We start from the raw sequence: 23,254 nt of genomic DNA, 5'->3' as shown, positions 1-23,254 counted from the left end.
ACGTTTCCAAATGCAAGTCTTAAAACCTTAAGGATTTGGAGATGATCTGCAAAGAGAAGTGGGCCAAAATTACTCCTGAAGTGTGTTCAAACCTTATAAAAACTACAAGACACATCTGGCTGTTGTGCTTGTCAACAAGGGCTTTGCCACCAAGTATTAAATTATGTTTTACTAGGGAGTCAAATGCAAATTTCTTTCAATGAAATTCTAATTAATTTTTGTTTCTTATTTCATGTAATTTGCATAACTATGCATAAATTGAACAGTCAGGTCTTGAAGTTGCAATCCAAGGGGGGCTGGCTAGTATTGGATAGACACACAACTAGACAGTTGGTGCTAATGTTACGGCAGATCAATGTATGTTATGATAGAGCAGTGGCCGTCTGCTGCAGAAGTGAAGGCAGGGGTCAAATAACAAGGAGGCAGATAAAGTGAGGGCATATCTATAATCAAAGCCAACAATGCCAAATCAAAGGGTCATTTAAAGACATTAAACAAAAACATTAAAAGAAAACTAGGATACTCAATAAAATTACACGTTTTATACTGATTTTTTGGGCAGGTGTAATTGAATTGAACTATCACAAAATGGCTGCTGCCTTCACTTCCAAAAAAGTCAGATATTGTAAGTAAATAACATCAATTCCTGATCTTTTGAAGATCAGTCCAATTTTTACAAAACCTTTCATTTTTTTCACCCTGAATTATTAGTATTATGTATTAATAGAGACAAATCTTATGTAGTCTTTTATGTAGTCTTTTGAGATGTAATGAAATTCATTGGACACTTTTCTTTTTCAACTGTATAAAATCTGTTACTGCTCTTACCATTAATTGCAACACGAAGAGTAAAGTCCTCATACCAGGATTCAGATGTAATTAAACACTTGTAAGTTCCCTCATCAGAAGGTTGGAGTGCTGACAGTTTCAGGGAGGTGTTTCCTTTCTTCAGTTCTTCTTTAAACAGAGTTGTTCTCCCTCTGTATGTCTTAATCTGATCATCATTTGTGTCTTTATAATCTTTGTACAGATGGACCAGTCTATCAGTCAGATCTGTTCTAAGCCACTCCACCATCATTCCCTCAGCACTGATGTTGGGCTGAAGAGAACAGGGCAGAATCAGATCTTCACCAGTTTCAACAACAAGAGGAGCAGCTGGACCCACTACATTAAAACGATCTGCAATACAGAACAAACAGGACAGCACAAATTATACAATATTCTGTAGTAACAATCCTCTAACCACCTGTTGTATTATCTGCAGTTTGTATTTTGGGAAACAATCTATGAACATTTTGATTTACTCTGCATTTAATATATATATATATATATATATATATATATATATATATATATATATATATATATATATATATATATATAACGATGTAAGAAAGATATTCGACTACAGCTCAGCATCCAATAGCATAATGTTTACTGTCAGGGTTTCAGGACAAGTCAGATGTTCCCAGATGTAAAAATTTAAAGATGAATTTAGGAGTTGACAGGTAACACAGCAAGGTTTAACCAACACACGAGTAACCATATAGCAAACAGTTCTGATCTTCAACTGAAGATGTTCAGTGTTTCATTTAGCTCGGAAAAGCTGTTAGCCACTGTTTTTTTTACTTTTTTAGTCTGCATGAATGGGTGCTCTCTCTTGAATTGTGTATCAGATCCAGATGCAAATACCTGGAAATGAAAGCTGAAATGTTGACCTTTTGTGTCATTATTTTTAAATGTCAAACCTAAATGACAGTCTATAGTAAAACAAAATAATTGGTCTTACAGTCCCAATACTTTTGGATGGGATTGTTTACTGGATCGACTGAAATTAAGAAATATGTTGTGACATAAACTGTTGCCCTATTGTACCGCACTAACTGAAAGATCTGCTACAGCTATGTGGGGTAACATGCACGTGGGAATTATTTGCCCTGAACAGGAGAAAATGTGGCTGGATTGAGAATTAAATTCTGGAGTCTGAGGCCTTCCAGACAAATCTGACATAGCAAAACGCCTTCATATTTTTTAAAACTATCACCTAGAAATCCTTCTTCCCAAAGTGTCTCATACTGTGTACTTACATTCAAAATTCATTACTGGAGTTCAATACCAGCTTCTGATGTGTTTTATGGCATTTTCACACCTATAACTCTCATCTATAACTCACACCTGTAACTCAGACCTATAACTCACACCTGTAACTCACACCTATAACTCACACCTGTAACTCAGACCTATAACTCACACCTGTAACTCACACCTGTAACTCACACCTGTAACTCTCACCTGTAACTCTCACCTATAACTCTCACCTATAACTCTCACCTATAACTCTCACCTATAACTCTCACCTATAACTCACACCTATAACTCTCACCTATAACTCACACCTATAACTCACACCTATAACTCTCACCTATAACTCTCACCTATAACTCTCACCTGTAACTCTCACCTGTAACTCTCACCTGTAACTCTCACCTGTAACTCTCACCTATAACTCTCACCTATAACTCTCACCTATAACTCTCACCTGTAACTCACCTATAACTCTCACCTATAACTCTCACCTATAACTCTCACCTATAACTCTCACCTATAACTCTCACCTATAACTCACACCTATAACTCTCACCTATAACTCTCACCTATAACTCTCACCTATAACTCTCACCTGTAACTCTCACCTGTAACTCTCACCTATAACTCACACCTATAACTCTCACCTATAACTCTCACCTATAACTCTCACCTATAACTCACACCTGTAACTCACACCTGTAACTCTCACCTATAACTCTCACCTATAACTCTCACGTATAACTCTCACGTATAACTCTCACCTATAACTCTCACCTGTAACTCTCACCTGTAACTCTCACCTGTAACTCACACCTGTAACTCCCGCCTATAACTCCCGCCTATAACTCCCACCTATAACTCTCACCTATAACTCTCACCTATAACTCTCACCTATAACTCTCACCTATAACTCTCACGTATAACTCTCACCTATAACTCTCACCTGTAACTCACACCTATAACTCTCACCTATAACTCTCACCTATATCTCTCACGTATAACTCTCACCTATAACTCTCACCTGTAACTCTCACTCTATAACTCTCACCTATAACTCACACCTATAACTCTCACCTATAACTCTCACCTATAACTCTCACGTATAACTCTCACCTATAACTCTCACCTATAACTCTCACCTGTAACTCACACCTATAACTCACACCTATAACTCTCACCTATAACTCTCACCTATAACTCTCATCTATAACTCACACCTGTAACTCAGACCTATAACTCACACCTGTAACTCTCACCTGTAACTCACACATATAACTCTCACCTATAACTCTCACCTATAACTCACCTATAACTCTCACCTATAACTCTCACCTATAACTCTCACCTATAACTCTCACCTATAACTCTCACCTGTAACTCACACCTATGACTCTCACCTGTAACTCTCACCTATAACTCACACCTATAACTCTCACCTATAACTCACACCTGTAACTCAGACCTATAACTCACACCTGTAACTCTCACCTGTAACTCTCACCTGTAACTCACACATATAACTCTCACCTATAACTCTCACCTATAACTCACACCTGTAACTCAGACCTATAACTCACACCTGTAACTCTCACCTGTAACTCTCACCTGTAACTCACATCTATAACTCTCACCTGTAACTCACATCTATAACTCTGACCTATAACTCACACCTATAACTCACACCTATAACTCTCACCTATAACTCACACCTATAACTCACACCTATAACTCACACCTATAACTCACACCTATAACTCTCACCTATAACTCTCACCTGTAACTCTCACCTGTAACTCACACCTGTAACTCACACCTGTAACTCACACCTATAACTCTCACCTATAACTCTCAGCTATAACTCACACCTATAACTCACACCTGTAACTCACACCTATAACTCTCACCTATAACTCTCACCTATAACTCTGCACACCTCCAGGCAGCTATTCACCCGAATATTGAACACACCAGAGAACTTGGTATTTAAGACCATTCAACACTCACACTCATCACAGATAATTGTTCGGTTCGCTCTGCCTTACAAAGCGTTACTTCTCTGTTTTTGATTGCTCTCATTATTGACCATTTTTCGGTGTACCTTGATTTTTGGCCTGTTCTTCTTTGTTGATTGCCTCTATTTGAACCTTGGACTGTTACTCACTGGTATGTTATTTCCTGTTGGCTACCAGAACTGACCCTGCATATCCTGACTACTCTTGTAACGCTCTTTTTTTATAATAATGTTTCTTATTTGTATTTGCGTGTGTCTATGTAAGATGTGCCTTACCACGACAAACATTTTAAACATTATATCTGTTTAGTTTTCATAAGTTCATTTTGCTGCATATCACACATGCTAATGGAGGGGGAGTTGACTTCTGTCAGTGAGGTGGAATTCAGCACAACAACTGGGAAAACAACAATATTCAACAAACCAATTAATGTAAAGTATAGGGAGATTAGGAAAATAGGCTGTCCACATAGGTGATAAGGAGAGGACTTGGGACAGTTCTGTATTCCATTCAGTAAACTGTAGAGTGAAACCAAACCTAACCAAACCAGTTACTATATACAAAGTAACAAACACTAGACTCTGGTTCGGACTTTCAGGTGTGAAAACAACCTTGGTTAAGGTAACTGTTGAGTACACACACAGCACACACACACACACACACACACCTGTACCAGGAATACACATACCTGACATGGTCTCCATTAGTCCAGAGAAAGCCACTAGAATCACCCAGAGAATCTTCATCTCTGCAAGAGAGGTTAAACAGATTCAGTTTTATAAATACAGTCCCTTCCAAAAGTATTAGAACAGTGAGGCCAGTCCCTTAATGTTTGTGGATGAAGGTATTTGTGACCATTCCTCTTTATAAAACAATTCCAGTTCAGTTGAGTTTGATGGTCGCCGAGCATGGACAGCCCGCTTCAAATCATCCCACAGATGTTCAATTACATTCAGGTCTGGGGACTGGGATGGCCATTCCAGAACATTGTAATTGTTCCTCTGCATGAATGCCTGAGTAGATTTGGAGCGGTGTTTTGGATCATTGTCTTTCTGAAATATCCATCCCCGGCGTAACTTCAATTTCCTCACTGATTCTTGAACATTATTCTCAAGAATCTGCTGATACTGAGTGGAATCCATGTGACCCTCAACTTTAACAAGATTCCCGGTGCCGGCATTGGCCACACAGCCCCAAAGCATGATGGAACCTCCACCAAATTTTACAGTGGGTAGCAAGTGTTTTTCTTGGAATGCTGTGTTTTTTTGACGCCATGCATAATGCCTTTTTGTATGACCAAAGAACTCAATCTTTGTTTCATCAGTCAACAGAACCTTCTTCCAGAATGAAGCTGGCTTGTCCAAATGTGCTTTTGCATACCTCAGGCTACTCTGTTTGTGGCGTGCTTGCAGAAATGGCTTCTTTCGCATCACTCTCCCATACAGCTTCTCCCTGTGCAAAGTGGGCTGTATTGTTGACCGATGCACAGTGACACCATCTGCAGCAAGATGATGCTGCAGCTCTTTGGAGGTGGTCTGTGGATTGTCCTTGACTGTTCTCACCATTCTTCTTCTCTGCCTTTCTGATATTTTTCTTGGCCTGCCACTTCTGGGTCTTCCATTTCCTTACTATGTTCCTCACAGTGGAAACTGACAGGTTAAATCTCTGAGACAACTTTTTGTATCCTTCCCCTGAACAACTATGTTGAACAAGCTTTGTTTTTAGATCATTTGAGAGTTGTTTTGAGGAACCCATGATGCCACTCTTCAGAAGAGATTCAAATAGGAGAACAACTTGCCACCTTAAATACCTTTTCTCATGATTGGATACACCTGACTATGAAGTTCAGTAAGTTAGTAAAAAGTAGTTAGGAGTTTTCAAATCAATAAAATGATAAGGGTGACCATACTTTTGCACCGGTCAAATTTAGGTTTAATGCATATTGCACATTTTCTGTTAGTACAATAAACCTCGTTTCAATCCTGTAATATTACTGTCCATCAGTTATTAGATATATCAAACTGAAATGGCTGTTACAAACACCCAAATATTTAGAACTAAAAATGCTCACCCAGCCGTCTGCAGCCAGGTCCTCTTGATTGGAGCTGACGTTTCAGTGTGGCCGCCATTTTGGGGTCGGCAACCATGCACCCCCAGTGCATTAATTTTCACTGAGGAAGGAGTTTAATAAACCTATTTACACACGATTTACACACGGTTTGATTTGTTACAAACAGCAGAGATGTAGTAATGATTCAGGACGCTGTGACACATTACAAATGCAGCGGGGTTTAGCTCCCCCTTTTGTCCCCCCCCCCCATGTTAATAATGTGTTCAGTTTACAAGCAAGTGATTGGTAGAGCTAGGGGGATTGTAAAAAACTGTTACATAATCAGAAGTTAGGTTGCTCACTGCTCACCGCATGGACGAAGACTACGATCCCGTTCTGTGCCCGAGAAAGAGCACCAACAACAGCAGAGTGCTATCGCTGCTCTCTCTGTGCTCTCGCGGGGCAGCGATCAAGCGAGTGACGTCACATATGAGAACGTTGAGACTCAATCAAACAGGGTTCTGCGGCAGCATATCTAAGGAAGAGAATGTGAGTTAAAAAAAAGAAGAAAATTTAACAGGCTTCTACAGCAGCATATCTGAGGAAGAGAATGTGAGTTAAAAAAAGAGAAGAAAATTAAACAGGGTTCTACAGCAGCATATCTGAGGAAGAGAATGTGAATAAAAAAAGAAGAAGAAGGAAATTAAACAGGGTTCTGCAACAGCATATCTGAGGAAGAGAATGTGAATAAAAAAATAGAAGAAGAAGGAAATTAAACAGGGTTCTGCAGCAGCATATCTGAGGAAGAAAGCGTGAAAATAAATAAATAAAATAAAAGACAAAAAAGAAAAATGACTGATGAAAAAGTTATGGAAGCGAGCGCTACAGTGTCTGATCCTGACAATCCACCTACATGGCTGAAAGCAGTGCTAGACAATCAAGATAAAAGTAATCAGCAACTGCAAATGATGCTTACTCCAATACTTCATCAAATACGTGAGAATAACCCTGCTCCCCCACGAGGCTTAAACACTGAAAGAGCATCTGAGAGGCGTACTCACTTAAATCCTACCCAACCATCTTCATGGGAGATCCCACAGGGACCCAGCAACATGACTAGTGGTCCTTTTTGCTGCAGAATTAGAGGTGATACAGCAGACAGAACGGAATGCAGGCCCAAGCAGAACAAGTCACACTTCCGACCCTGATGTAAGGCCTAGAGATAACCGTTCAGCATCAGCTTACCCTGGCGATTATAGATCTCGCAGCCCTTCTCAACCACCCCAGCATGCTTCTTTAGAAGGGCATAAGGTGAAACTAGCCCCTTATGATGGCACAGAAGATTGGGACTCATTTCTCTTGCCATTTGAATGACCAGGAAATATAGTTGGAGCAGCACCCAATGAGTTGACAAACTGCTTGAGTGTCTGAGAGGTGCTGCCATCAAGTATGTCTGCTCCCTACCAGAACACATTAGAGAAGATTACACAATATTAAAGGAACAGCTCACTCAGCGTTTCGGTCAAAGAGACCCTCCAACCATAGCTAGGAGAAAATTGGGAGAGCTACATCAACTCAAGGAGTCCTCGGCCGAGTTTGCAGAGGAGGTCAGACGGCTGATCACATTTGCTTACCCTGGTGTGGATTTACAACTTCCAAAGACCAACTTGCGATTGATGCATTCCTGAAAGGGCTTAAAAAACATAAAGTGGCATATGAAGTAATGAATCGAGATCCACACGCCCTCTTGGAAGCTCAACGACTTGCAGAAGCACATGAGCATAACTATCGTGCTACTTTGGGCAGAGATGTTAATACAAGGACTCAGGCCCGACGCATATCCTGGGCAGATGAGGAAAACATGCCTTATGAACTTCCTGTGACATCTCATAGAGTTCAAAGCCCAAGTTATGTCACAGCAGATCAGTTTGCAGCCCTGACTGAAAAAACAGCATGTTTGGCCGATTCATTTGAAAAGATCAAACAAAACTATGTAACTGTAAGCCAATTTCAGGTTTTGATGGAAAAACTGGAGCAAATTGAAAAAAAAAAAAGCTTGATCAACCTACAGCTTCAAGTCAGCTAGACTGCCGCTCAGACAGCCCAGAGAGGAGGAAAGGTCAACCAAACCTGCTGCAGGGTAACCGGCCAAGAACTCGCTCACCAAGCCCCAGTTCAATATGTTGTAGATGTGGGGGTGAAGGACATTTTCAACGGGAGTGCAGGAGACCCCCAAGTCTAACAGCCCAGCACAGTCAGGGTGCTAAGGAGTTTAGTTAATCAACCTCCACAGATAAACTGACAAGTCCAGGAAGTCTAGCCCGACAAGTTGGTCGCACAATGTCTAGGGGCCCAAGTCTACTGATCACCCTAACAGTTAACAACATTCCAGTACAAGCTGTGCTTGATTTGGGTGCTGAAGCAACTGTCATCTCAGAGAGACTTTACCAGCAATTTCAGCCAAGTGGGCAAACAGCATCAGAGGACACATGCCTCAGGAATGCTGAATCAGGAAAAGAAATGACTGCTATGGGAGGTTTGAAGGTCACTTTCCAGTTGGGAACTAAGTGTTTGACATGGGAAGTCTATGTGGCCCCTATCCGTGACCAGGTCCTTCTTGTTCTTGATCTCTTGAGAGCTGCTGATGTAACAATTCATGCCAGTGGGAAAGTTTTCCTTGTTGAGAGTACGTTGAGAGTACGTAGAGCGCGTTTGTTGCTGCCTCTTCTCACCGGCTTTCTTTTCTTTTTCTTTTTTTTTTTTTCCTCTCCCTTGTTACTTCCCCCTGACATTATGGACTTGTTTTCGGACTTTTTGGTCTGTCTGCAATCTGGACTATTACGCTGGATTTCTCTGGTGCAATTTGGAACTGAACCATCTTCCCTGGTTGTGTACCCGGCTTTTTTTTCACTACCTGCTAACCACGTTCGAGCCCTCTCCCCTCCTCACCTCCCCTCCTCGACTACAGCCGCGGTGAGTGAGTTTTTACCCCTCGCTAAGTTGTGTCAGTTAAATCTGATGTATTGGGTAGTTATTATCACTTTCCTGTACTCAGTCTCAGGGTTAGTGTGGTTGGTCTGGCTAACGTGCGTTGGTGGTTTTTAGTGATAGTGATTTGGCTGTGGTTCTCAGTAAGCCTGCTGGATAATTGGTACAATGCTGTGCTTTGATCTACGTCCTTCTGGCTGCTTTTGGATACGGATTAATATTTTTTGGTCTACCTGTACGTATTTTTTTCCTGAGATGATCACATACTCGTCATATGAACTGAAAAACTTTAATACCCACTCGCGTCTGGATCCCCTGACATTTAACTTATGTCGGAGTTCTGGGTTTGTGCGTCGTCCGAGGTATATTCACCGGTCCCCGCGCTATCACGTCTCGCATTGTGCTTCAGATGGATACATTCCGGTTATTTGCTCTCAACGGCGGATTAATAAAAAGCCTAATCAGCCTTGTGGCAGTAATGCTGCTCACTTACGTTCTCTCGCTGAGGTCAGCCTCGACTCATCCAACATGACTTAATTATTGATAAGAGCCTGGACATGCTTCTTCTCACTGAAACATGGCAACAAGCTAATGATGTTGATTTATCGCCCTCCCAAAACCTCTGTTAATGTATTCCTATCTGATTTGAGTGAACTACTCACTATGGCTTTATCTTTGTCATCTGTTATCATTTTGCTGGGTCACTTCAATATTCATGTTGATTATAACTGTGCATTCTCCACTGAACTTTGTAATGTTTTTGAATGTTTTGGTTTGTCACAGCACGTTAATTTTCCTACACATGCTCATGGTCATACTCTTGACTTGCTCTGTACTCATGGTCTAAATAATGTTTCAGTTTCTGGTTCTGCTGTTGGTTTCTCTGACCATAAACTCATTGAGTGTGGTCTGGGTGTACCTCCTCCTAAAACTCATGTGATCTCTCTTCTCTCCTTCCGTAATCTTTCCTCTGTTTCCCCTCAAACATTTTCTAATCTTCTCCAGACTTCTGCTCTGTCAGACCCTTCTATACTGTCCTCTCCAGAGGATTTAGTCTTACACTACAATAGTACTGTGTCTGAAATAATTAATTCACTTGCCCCACTCAGGACTAGATGTGTCCCTGCCATTCGTACTTCGCCATGGTTCACCCCTGAGCTTAGAACCATGAAGGTTAAAATTAGACGTTTAGAGCGATTATATAGGAAAACGGGTCTCTCTGTTCATTTATCCCTTTTTACTGAACAGGTTTCCAGTTATAAGGTTGCATTAAATGCTGCCCGCTCAGTTTTCTACTCAAAACTTATGAACTCTGGTAGTCATAGGCCTAAAACTCTTTTTCATATCATAAATAAACTTCTCTTACCTCCTTCTTTATCCACCTTGAGCTCTTCAGCCCAGTGTCAATCATTTTTGGCTTATTTTCAGGACAAAGTCAGTACAATCTATTCACAGTTTCCGAGATCATCTTGTTCTTCCTTTCCTGAGACTGTCTCGCTCCCACCAGACAAATGTCTCTTTGTCTTTACCCCTGTGGATTCTTCCACTGTTACTGAGATCATATCTAAATCATCCTCCTGTACATCACACCTAGACCCAGCTCCCACAACTATTCTAAAAACTGCTGTCTCTGATATTTCTCCATTTATAACTCACTTAATAAATTTGTGTTTTTCATTAGGCACTGTTTCCACAGTCACTAAAAACTGCTGGTGTTACCCCTATACTGAAGAAACCTGGGCTAGACCCATTATGTTTAGCTAATTACCGTCCAGTCTCTAATCTTCCCTTCCTCTCCAAAATTATGGAAAGAGTTGTAGCCACTCAGCTGCATAATTTTCTATTTTCAAATGATCTTTATGAACCTTTTCAGTCTGGTTTTCGCACATTACACAGTACAGAGTCTGCTTTGGTTAAAGTTTTGAATGACCTACTACTATCCTTAGATGCCGGAACTTTCAACATCCTGGTTCTGTTGGATTTAACAGCTGCCTTTGATACGGACAGTCATAATTTACTTATATCTAGACTTTCATCTATTGGTGTTTCTGGCCTTGTCCTCCAATGGTTTATCTCATACCTCTCTGAGAGACATCAGTATGTTACTATTGGATCACATAAATCTTCATTGGCCCTGGTTGATTGTGGTGTCCCTCAGTGATCGGTCCTTGGACCTTTGCTTTTTATCATTTATATTTCTCCGATTGGTCAGATTATCTGCAAACATGGTCTAAAGTTTCACTTCTATGCTGATGACATTCAAATTTACATCAGCACTTCTACCCTTTCTGCCTCCGCTCAGACACTTAGTGCATGCATTGCAGAGTTAAATGGCTGGTTGCAGCATAACTTTCTTAAATTGAATGCAGACAAAACGGAAGTTTTGCTGATTGGAACAAAAACATCACTTTCCTGTGCTTCAAATTTCTCAGTGAATATTGAGGGTGTTGATATCAAGCCAGCCTGCTCTGTTAAGAACCTTGGCTGTCTCCTGGATTCTAGTCTCACCTTCGACTCTCATATTAAACTGGTCATGAAAGCTGCATTTTATCATTTACGCAATATTGCTTGGCTACGTCCCATACTTAGTGACGGTGATGCTAAAATGTTAGTAAATGCTCTAATTTGTTCACGCATTGATTACTGCAATTCATTGTTATATGGTCTGCCAGCTAAACTGATAAATCGCCTCCAATACATTCAGAATTCTGCAGCTAGGTTTCTTACTTCCACCAAGCGTACAGTACATATTACTCCAGTTCTCCAGCAGCTGCACTGGCTTCCTGTTGAGTTTAGGATTAAATATAAAATCCTTCTCCTCACCTTCAAAGCTCTCCATGGTCTGTCTCCTCCATATCTGTCTGAACTCATTTCACTGTATTGTCCTTCTCGCTGTCTTCGCTCTGCTAACTCCGGTCTTCTTACTGTCCCCTCAACCAAACGTTCTACTATGGGTGGTAGATCTTTCAGTGCTGCTGCCCCTAAACTTTGGAACTCTCTTCCTTCCCCTCTTCGCAACTGCTCAACTTTAACTTCTTTTAAATCTCTGTTAAAGACATTCCTTTTTTCCACTTGTTACTCCCAGAATTTTTTTTTTTTTTTTTGTATGTGTTTGTAAAGTGTCCTTGGGTTTGGGAAAGGCGCTATATAAGTTGAACTTATTATTATTATTATTATTATTATTATTATTATTATTATTATTATTATAAGAATTGTTACCTGCCAAGATAGTTGGAGGAGATGGACCAGATTACCATATAGCCCGAGTGCTCCTAGAAAAAGACACAACACTGCCTCCTGAATGTGAGTGTGTAGTATGGGAGATGTTGATGATCCCAGACCAGGTATCTGTGCAGTTCTAGAACCCCTCTGCATCTCCGAAGCCATTGCTTCAGGCAGTATTGCAGCAACCATGGAAAAGCGAGTTCCAGTAAGGCTGTACAACCTCTCAAGGAATAAGGCTGCCCTACCCAAAGGAGCTTGCCTTGGTCTGCTGGTGGAAATGTATCCAGTTGGAGTAGAGGAACAAGTTTGCAGCATGGACCCACAACAGCCAGAAGTAAGAAGAATACAATTTGCAACAGACCTGCCTGAACTCTAAATGAGCTTCAACAACAGAGACTTATTATGCTCCTGATGAAATATCAGACCCTCTTTGCAAAAAGGGACACTGATTTAGGTTTCCTGTCGGTTGTTACTCATAAAATCAACACTGGCACGGCTAGACCAGTTCGACAGCCTGTGAGAAGAACACCCCTTGGGTTTCAAAGTGAAGAGGAGCAACATCTTCAAGCTATGCTGGAGACAGGCGTTGTTGTACCCTCTTCCTCAGAACGGGCCTCCCCGGTTGTCGTAGTTTGTAAGAAGGATGGCGGTGTGAGGTGGTGTGTCGACTACCGGCGACTGAACAGCGTCACAACAAAGGATGCGTTCCCGCTCCCTAAGATAGAGTGTCTTGATGTCCTAGAAGGACCAAGTGTCTTTTCAACTCTTGACCTCCAATCTGGGTAATGGCAGATCACTGTTGATGAAAAAGACAGAGAGAAAACAGCATTCATTACCTGCTATGGCCTTTATGAATACACACGCATGCCGTTTGGACTCTGCAACGCTCCAAGCACGTGGAGCCATGGAGCTAGTGTTACGCGGACTCCAATGGGAAACACTACTAATCTATCTAGATGACATCATTATTCTTGGAAGAGGAATTGAGGAAAGCTTAGATCACCTCAAAGTTGTCTTTCAGCGGCTGAGTGATTGTGGGATAAAATTGAAGCCATCAAAATGTCATCTTCTCAAGGAACAGGTTCTCTTCCTTGGCCACATAGTCAGTGGTGAAGGTATCAGACCTAACCCTAGCCTTATAAAGGATGTACGAGACTGGCAACCTCCTTGTTCTGTCCAGGAACTCCAGGCTTTCCTTGGGTTATGCAATTATTATCGCTAATTTGTGCCAGCCTTTGCAGAACTTGGTAGCCCTTTGACTGGTCTCTTGAAGAAAGGTACCATATTCTCCTGGGGGCCGGAACAACAGCACGCATTCAATCAGCTTAAGGGGAAACTTGTGTCAGCCCCTGTCCTGGCATACCCCAGAGCAGAAGGACAATACATTGTTGACACGGATGCCTCTAACCACAGCATTGGAGCAGTGCTATCAAAACTCCAGTGGGGGGAGGAGAGAGTGATCACATATGCTAGTACACAGCTCACACCAACACAGAAGAGGTACTGTGTGACTAGAGGGGAATTACTGGCAATTGTCTGCTACACTCAGCAGTTCCGCCACTACCTTCTGGACCAACTATTTGTGTTGCGGACAGACCACAACAGCCTCACCTGGTTGTTTTGATTTAAACATCCTGAGGGACAGCTGGCGCGTTACCTAGAGGAACTAAGCCAGTATGTTTTTGACATTGAGCACAGGGCAGGCAAACAGCACTCTAATGCGGATGCAATGACAAGGCGATATGGTGCAAGCTGGAATGATTGTAATTACTACCAAGCAGGGAAAGAGTTGACTGATTTACCCTGTGGTGGCTGTAAGCACCGTCAAAGGCTCCAGAATTTGAGGGAAAGGTTTGAAGAGGATGTTGACAATGTTGTTCCTTTGGCAATAAGGAACGTTAACCTTGGCACAAAGAATGCAGAAGAGATAATTAGTGAGAGCCAAGCAGTGGGTCAGAGAGAAACTCCACTAAAAGCTCCATTCCCAAACTGGCTGTGTCCTCTTACCAATGAATAGTTGATACAGGAGCAGATATCTGACCCAGTCCTGTCTGTTCTTCACCAATGGAAAGAACTCGGCCCCCCTCATACTAAGGAGAATGTATCACTTGAAAGCCCGGCAGTGCGGAAATACTGGTTGTGTTGGCCACAAATGGGAGTGCTATACTATTGTTGGGAAAAACCAGGGGAACCAAATCCCTCTGTCCTGCTGCTGGTTCTGGCCTTACTACAGAAAGAAATTTTGCAAGCTTGCCACAATCCTCCACAGTCTGGGCACTTAGGGGAGGGAAAGACACTGGAGCGGCTTCGTCAGAGTTTCCACTGGTATGGAATGGGGGGCGATGTCTATTTGTTTGTACAGAGATGCCAACACAGTAATGAGCGCAAGGCAGCAGGCCCTGCTAAACGTGCCAAACTGCAAACATACCAAGCTGGAGCACCTTTGGATCGTCTGCATCTGGACATCTTGGGCCCATTTCTAGTGTCCAGCTCTGGGAACAAGTACATACTCATTATAATTGACCAGTTTACCCGATGGGGGGAAGCTTTTGCAGTCCCAGACCAAGGAGCGGAAACAACTGCCAAGAAACTGGTTTATGAGTTCATCGCTCGTTTTGGTGCCCCATTAGAGCTTCACACCGATCAAGGAATACATTTTGAAAGTTCCCTCTTCAGCAAAGTGTGCAAACTCCTTCAGATTTCTAAAACAAGGACAACCCCCTATCACCCTGCATCCAATGGACAGGTTGAACAGTTTAACCGTACGCTACTCCAAATGATCAGATACTACGTGGACAGAAATAAAAAAAAATGGGATGAACATTTACCACTTTTGACTGCAGCTCGTAGACTCGTAGCTCCCCACATGCAACAACTAAATTCATACCAAACAGGCTAATGTTGGGAAGGGAAGTATATCAGCTTCAGGATATCTGGTCCAGTGTTGCAGAGTCCAATTATGGTGCCATGGAAATCCCAGACTTCCTCCACAGCCTGCAAGAGGGGATGAAAGAGGCTCACAGTATTTCCATAGAGCATCTTAAAGTGGCACAACAACGACAAAAGAAGGTGTATGACTTGAGGGCAAAAGAGAGGGTTTTCAATGTAGGAGACCTTGTCTATGTGAGGGACACCGCCAAACAAGTGGGCCAGAGCCCAAAACTGCAGGCTCCTTGGAAAGGTCCATGTGTGATCTCTGCATGTTATGGCCCTGTACTTTATGAGGTCCAAGGAATGCGACACAGAAGGATATGCATCATGATCGCCTTAAGCCATATGACAGTGAGGTGATACCAGCATGGATTCAACGCCAAAGAAACCAAGTTCTACAAAGCAGTGCAGTTCCCACAGAGCTCTGCCCGCAGCTTCAAAATGAGAAACAATTTGCAAGCCATGACCCTGATATGGGCATTAATTCTGTGGAGCAAGAACAGCAGGTGACACAACCTGAAAAACAAAAACAAAGGAGAAAACCAGGAGGTCTAAATGAAAGAAAAATCACAGGACAAGAGGAAACAGTTCAGACTGCCATGGACCAGGGCAAATGTCTGAACAGGAACATAAGGCAGTGAAGACACTAAGAGGGCGGGAGGTTCATAAGCCTGCAAGATACAATAGTTAGAAGAGAATATGGACTGTAATGTGTTAGTTAAGTCTTAAATGTTTTAAAATATTGAGGGTATGTTTAAGTTCATCAAGTAGCCTTTTGTTTGTTAATAAGTTCCAGTGATGTACTGCAGGGATGCAGCACTGTTAGAGGGGGGGTGGTGTAGTGCAGCGGGGTTTAGCTCCCCCTTTTGTCCCCCCCCCCCCTATGTTAGTAATGTGTTCAGTTTACAAGCAAGTGATTGGTAGAGCTAGGGGGATGTAAAAAAACTGTTACATAATCAGAAGTTAGGTTGCTCGCTGCTCACCGCATGGACGAAGACTACGATCCTGTTCTGTGCTCGAGAAAGAGCACCTACAACAGCAGCTGTAGAGTCCCAGTAACAAGTGAGAGTTATAAGAGTACTGTCGCTAAGTGTTGGTGAGTGCTGGCTGTCCTGCTTACCTGTATTGCACAGAATTTCTCAGTAAACTCACAAGCTAACTGCATCCAAGTTGTCTTGTCGTGGCTTCCTAACACCCACGCGAATAGACCCATAAAGATCCGTAGACACAACAATATTATGCTCTTTAACAGACATATGGTATGGCATATTAATAAGTGAGTCTGAAGTCAGACTCTTATCCGGTTCGCTGAAAAGCACCGCGGTTATAAGTCCGAACGGAACTAGTTCAAGAACCAGACTTCTTTTGGTGTAAAAGCGCTGTCTGTGGTCCCAGCGGATCAGAAGTATTTTACAGTACTGATTTCATTTCTTTCTGCATCACTCTGATCCGGAACAATAACTGAAGCTCTGTTTAATCGCCTCTGTTTAATAGGCTGTTTGATTTCTGAACACACACTGAGGTTCTTCTTTTTTTTTCGGTAAGCTCCATATAAACGGTATAGAAATCATATTAGAGACAGATCTTTAACTTACCGGGTGAAAAGTAAAGCGCTGAGCTCTGAAATCCACTCTGCTCTCTTTCTGAAATGCGTTAGCTTTCAGTTTCACCCTCTTTCATTAACCCCGTCAGACTCCAGCAGAACTGAAGAACCAGGAAACCTCTAGAGGAGAGAACACCCACTCCAGAATGTGTTCTGGGTTTGTTTCAGTACTGCAGATATTTATTGGTAAATTTCTATGTAGTAACAGAGAAACAGAGCACTTTGTTTTAATGAAATCTTGAAAATATTTTGCTATACATTTTGCTAAAACTTTTCAATGTATTTTTTTCTAGCTCTTTTAAGACAATGCTTACTAATTTGTATTTTTATTAAGCATAATATGTATTCATGATAAATATATAGTTTATTATTATTGCTGTCCCAGATAGCCACCGAGTGCTGGCCCAGAGTTGGGCCTTAGCTGGTTTCTGACTATCCTCAAAGGTGGCCCAGAACCGGCCACTGGACTCGGCCTAGTGTATTTTTGAACATAGGACCAGGACTGGGCCTTATTCGGTTTCTGACTCCTGAAAGCTGGCTGAGATCCGGCCACCGAACCCGGCCCAGTGTATTTTTGAATGTAGGACCAGGACTGGGCCTTATTCGGTTTCTGACTCCTGAAAGCTGGCTGAGATCCGGCCACCGAACCCGGCCCAGTGTCTTTTTGAACGTAGGACCAGGACTGGGCCTTATTCGGTTTCTGACTACTCAAAGCTGGCTGAGATCTGGCCACCGAACTTGGTCCAGTGCCCGACACTGGGCTGAATAGTCCAGAGTAGAGGTCTGCACTCCCGCGGCACTCCCGCGGGACCCAACAGAATATCTTGCGGCGCGGTACAGAAATTAATTGTTATTTGCGGGAGCAGTCCCGCACAGACCTCTAGTCCAGAGTAAGCAAACTGCTTGTAACTGAAGATACTTTGTGTTTTACTGTTAGTGAATTTGTTTTCAAAGAACTATGAGGTTCAGGAACCTACAATGTTATTCCTGCTACAAGCTATTTGTGCATACAATTAATGTAAATAACCACTTACATCAGAACATTAATATGATTATTAGATATAATTATAGGAAACACTAATAAGGAACTCACCATTGGTTTAAATAGAGTATTCTGTTTACTCAATTAGTGTTAATGAGAGAAAAACTGTTTGTCTGGAAGCTCAAAGAAAGACATAAACAAAGATTTATATTAAATGTATGTTTAATTTATAAAGTTTACATATTGTAAAAAAAAAAGGGAAAAAAAGAAAACAGAAACAGAATACAATTTGCAAATCCTTTTTAACTCATATTCAATTGAATACACTACAAAAACAAGAAATTTAGTGTTGCAAATATTCACTAATTTTGAATTTGATGCCTGTAACTAGGGTTAGGCGGTATTGAAGTTTCCCATACCGTCATACCGTCGTCAGATTATATATATATATATATATATATATATATATATATATATATATATATATATATATATATATATATATATATATATATACACATATTTCACTAGAACCGTCTGACTGCTTTCTGTTCTATAGGTGTTGCATCTCATAGCGCTGGTAAAGCTTTATATTCTGTTTTCTTTATATCACTTTTTGTACATGTGGGTCCATTATTTTGTTTCGTACTTTTAGAATTCGTTACACGAGTACATTTCTTTTAGCACTTTGAGCTTAGTTTAGTTGGTTATTTTCCTATGTCATATCTATTTTCTGTTTTTATTAAATGTAATTGTTAGCTTATTAGCTTGTTGCTGCCTTCTTTGTTATTTAGCATACAGAACATCTCACTGGTCTTTTCAATTAATGTTGATTTATTCATTTAATAGCCGTCTCTAACTATTTTAAGCCAGACAGACTTTTTAATCGGGTGTGGAAAACTCATCCGCACGTTTGAATGATTTGCCCTGAGAGAGAGACCGCACTTCATGCAGCCGGTAGGCAGTAGAAGAAGCCGCGCACCCATTAATCCACCTGAAGAGCTTTAAACACGTAGGTGAGCTGTAACTTTTAGATCAGCACAAAAATCACAGTGTGATTTGTTACATTGAACATAGTTCTACGTCACGTCACAGACCATTTTCTTCAGCCGAACCCGACAGCGCGCCAGGAAAGCGGTGAGAATTCAGTCAGTCTTCACGTTCAGGCAGACAATCTAAACTCGAGTATGCAGCACTATATTATTATTGTTATTAATTTTCCATTCTTTTAAATAGCAGGATACTTTGACTTTTATTTCTCTGCCCGGACCCAACCCGGGATTTCCTATCACTTTCCTCAGGCCGGGTCCAGGCTCCAGGAAATAGTCTGTGATGTAGTGTGATCTGTTTTTAATTGTCAGGTCTTAGCCCTGTCTCGTGTCTCTGTGTGTCTTCCCCACGTGACCTGTGCTCCCCTGTGTCTCCTGTCAGTACTTTTCCACCTGTGTCAATTTGTAGCTCCGCCCCTTTGCCCCAGGTGTTTCCTATTCTAGTGTGTTTCATGTTCTTATAAATAGTCCTCTGTGCCACTTTGTCTTCGTCGGTCTTTGCACCAACTCCTGTCGTTTGTCTCTCTCTGTGTTCCATTGCTTATCTCAGTGTTTTTCTAGTTTCTCATAGCCTTAGTCCCTTGTTCTCTTGTTTATAGTCCTTATTTCTAGTTTCCTGTTTATTTCCATTGTATATATATTCCCTGTTTATTATTATATTCTCTAGTTTGTTTGTTTATGTTATTAGCTCTGTTTAGTTTCTCGTTTATTTCTTGTTTTCACATTTATAGTTTATTTCCTGGTTTATTTTCTAGTTTATTTCCCTTATATATATATATATATTCCCTGTTTGTTATTTATTATCATCGCTCGTTTGTTATTGGTTATTTGTGTTTCTTTGTTACACGTTTACTTGTTCCTCGTTTCCTTGTTTCTTTGTTATTTATTTAATAAATTATTTATTTAAATCGCCCTTACCTGCACCTGTGTCCGCCTCCTCGTCTCCCTGCCTGGGTATTCGTGACAGAAAGACCGACCAAACATGGACACAGCAGGTTCTGCCTGGACTGGCACCAGGATGGCGATTCGCCGTACTCCAGGCGGGATCCCGGCGCAGGAAACCTCGAGGCCTCATGGACGCCGCAGGCCTCGGGGTAAGCGTTCTAAGGGGTCCCGCCAGACGGAAAAGGAGCCCTTTTCCGGGGAGGATTTTCTTGGGGGGGCGCTAAGGGTTGGTGCGGTTAGCCTCGGTGCCTCCGTGTACCCGAGGCTCAAGGAGCGGGATCCGTGGGACTTTCTCGGGTGCGCTCCCAGCAGCTCCGAGGACGAAGAGGAGCTCTACCCTGCACCAGCCCGCACTCCATTGCCGTTCCCCCCAGGGGCGGTGCTCTACCCGGCTCTCGGCCGCACAGCTCCTAAGGCCATCCCTACTCCCGTGACTCTCGCGGCCAAGCCACCGCGCTCCGTGAAGCCCGCGGCCGAGCCGCGCTCCGTGACTCTCGCGGCCAAGCCGCCGCACTCCGTGAAGCCCGCGGCCGAGCCACGCTCCGTGACTCTCGCTGCCGAGACGCCGCCCTCCAACCCGGCGAGCCAGCCGTGAGCAGAGACTTTCCCAGCGCTTGACTCAGCCGGAGAGAGTAAAAATCTGGTCTGGGTTTTTGCGGCAACCGCAGCTTTGAGCCCCACAGCTGCAGCGCCAGCACCTCAGGCTGAGGAGCTGGCTTTCATGGCGGCTGCAGAGCTGGATTCCGCCGCTGCGATCCAGCCGCTCTCTGGGACTATCTCCGCGGCAACCCAGCCGTGCTCCGGGACCATTTTAGAGACTTTTCCCGCGCCGGTCTCTACCGGCGGCCCCGCGCTGCTTGCTATGGACTTTACCGGCGAGGCTGCAGATCCAGTCCGGGTTTTTGTTTCACCCGCGGCTACAGGACTCACAGCAGCAGCGCTGGATCTCTACGCGCCCAGCTCCGAAAACCTCTCAGCTGCTGAGCCACGCCCCCGGACTCCTGCCGTGTCTGCTGAAGCTGCTCAAGTCTCTGTGTCTGCAGAAGCTGCTCAAGTCTCCGTGTCTGCAGAAGCTGCTCAAGTCTCCGTGTCTGCAGAAGCTGCTCAAGTCTCCGTGTCTGCAGAAGCTGCTCCAGCCTCCGTGTCTGCTGAAGCTGCTCAAGTCTCTGTGTCTGCTGAAGCTGCTCAAGTCTCCGTCTCTGCTGAAGCTGTTCAAGCCTCCGTCTCTGCTGAAGCTGTTCAAGCCTCCGTCTCTGCTGAAGCTGTTCAAGCCTCCGTGTCAGCACCCGCTGTTCAAGCCTCCGTGTCTGCTCCAGCTGTTCAAGCCTCCGTGTCTGCTCCAGCTGTTCAAGCCTCTGTGTCTGCTCCAGCTGTTCAAGCCTCTGTGTCTGCTCCAGCTGTTCAAGCCTCTGTGTCTGCTCTAGCTGTTCAAGCCTCTGTGTCTGCTCCAGCTGTTCAAGCCTCAGCACCAGCTCCCGCTGCCAGAGTCGCCGCGCCGCCAGCACCAGCTCCCGCTGCCAGAGTCGCCGCGCCGCCAGCACCAGCTCCCGCTGCCCGAGTCGCCGCGCCGCCAGCACCAGCTCCCGCTGCCCGAGTCGCCGCGCCGCCAGCACCAGCTCCCGCTGCCCGAGTCGCCGCGCCGCCAGCACCAGCTCCCGCTGCCCGAGTCGCCGCGCCGCCAGCACCAGCTCCCGCTGCCCGAGTCGCCGCGCCACCAGCACCAGCTCCCGCTGCCCGAGTCGCCGCGCCGCCAGCACCAGCTCCCGCTGCCCGAGTTGCCACCCCACCAGCACCAGCTCCCGCTGCCCGAGTCGCCACCCCACCAGTTTCTGCTCCCAGGACAGTGTTTGGCTCCAGGTCCCACATACCCAGGCAGGCACCGAGGTCCCCGGACTTTAACCCCAGACCTGTGCCCAGGCTGGCTCCTTGGACTTCCCCACAGACTTTTGCCAGTCCTGGGCACCCTCCCGTGTTTCTGGTCCCTGTGTCTCTCCCCGTTTTGGTCCCTGTCACTGTCTATGTCCCTGTACCCATGTCTGTCTCTGTCTCTGTTCCCGTCCCAGTTACAGTGTTAGTTTCTGTCCCTGTTAATGTCCTTGTCCCTGTTCCCATGTCTAGTCCCGTCCAGTCTCCATCTCCTGTCCAGTCTCCGTCTCCTGTCCAGTTTCCCGTCCAGTCTCCGTCTCCTGTCCAGTTCCCCATCCAGTCTCCGTCTCCTGTCCAGTTCCCCATCCAGTCTCCGTCTCCTGTCCAGTTCCCCATCCAGTCTCCGTCTCCTGTCCAGTTCTCCGTCCAGTCTCCGTCTCCTGTCCAGTTCCCCGTCCAGTCTCCCGTTCTGTCTCCGTCTCCTGTCCAGTCTCTGTCCTCTGTCCTGTCTCCGTTTCAGTCCCCGGTCTCGACTCCTGTTTTCCCCGGCCTCTCCCTGCCGCCAGCCCCCGGGGTTCATTTTTACGTGCCTCGGGAGCTGCGCGTTTAGGGGGAGGCTTCTGTCAGGTCTTAGCCCTGTCTCGTGTCTCTGTGTGTCTTCCCCACGTGACCTGTGCTCCCCTGTGTCTCCTGTCAGTACTTTTCCACCTGTGTCAATTTGTAGCTCCGCCCCTTTGCCCCAGGTGTTTCCTATTCTAGTGTGTTTCATGTTCTTATAAATAGTCCTCTGTGCCACTTTGTCTTCGTCGGTCTTTGCACCAACTCCTGTCGTTTGTCTCTCTCTGTGTTCCATTGCTTATCTCAGTGTTTTTCTAGTTTCTCATAGCCTTAGTCCCTTGTTCTCTTGTTTATAGTCCTTATTTCTAGTTTCCTGTTTATTTCCATTGTATATATATTCCCTGTTTATTATTATATTCTCTAGTTTGTTTGTTTATGTTATTAGCTCTGTTTAGTTTCTCGTTTATTTCTTGTTTTCACATTTATAGTTTATTTCCTGGTTTATTTTCTAGTTTATTTCCCTTATATATATATTCCCTGTTTGTTATTTATTATCATCGCTCGTTTGTTATTGGTTATTTGTGTTTCTTTGTTACACGTTTACTTGTTCCTCATTTCCTTGTTTCTTTGTTATTTATTTAATAAATTATTTATTTAAATCGCCCTTACCTGCACCTGTGTCCGCCTCCTCGTCTCCCTGCCTGGGTATTCGTGACATTAATACTATTTTTATTTTATATAAAGCTATGGCATGAGAATCACCATATAGTTAAGTAACCAAATATTATTGTTAACGAAAACGAACAAAATAACGAGAACTGAAAGTTATCCTTAACTGAAACTAATAAAAACGGTCACTAAAAGAAAAAACTAAAACGAACTGAAATTACAGATTGAATACCCTCATTTTTGTGTTTGTTAATTTATTTTTAAGCGCTCTTTCAGTGGAAAAATAAA

At 43.6% G+C, this 23,254-nt stretch overlaps 1 protein-coding gene across 1 annotated transcript in view; it reads right to left on the bottom strand.

Moving 5' to 3' along the window:
* The window catches only part of LOC125785908 (uncharacterized), a 65,075-nt gene that overhangs the window by 33,790 nt on the left and 8,031 nt on the right, over positions 1-23,254 (bottom strand). Inside the window, exons 2-4 of the mRNA XM_049470119.1 lie at positions 6,520-6,685; positions 6,172-6,271; positions 4,789-4,848 (exon numbers count right to left, since the gene is read on the bottom strand). Coding sequence (XP_049326076.1) covers positions 4,789-4,848; positions 6,172-6,262 — 151 coding nt within the window. The 5' untranslated portion in view covers positions 6,263-6,271; positions 6,520-6,685. The remainder of the gene's footprint in view (positions 1-4,788; positions 4,849-6,171; positions 6,272-6,519; positions 6,686-23,254) is intronic.

The sequence above is a fragment of the Astyanax mexicanus genome, chromosome 21 (genome assembly GCF_023375975.1).
Source record: "Astyanax mexicanus isolate ESR-SI-001 chromosome 21, AstMex3_surface, whole genome shotgun sequence".
Taxonomy (NCBI): domain Eukaryota; kingdom Metazoa; phylum Chordata; class Actinopteri; order Characiformes; family Acestrorhamphidae; genus Astyanax; species Astyanax mexicanus.
The sequence above is the reverse complement of the archived record's forward strand: the minus strand, read 5'-3'. Positions and strand labels throughout refer to the sequence as shown.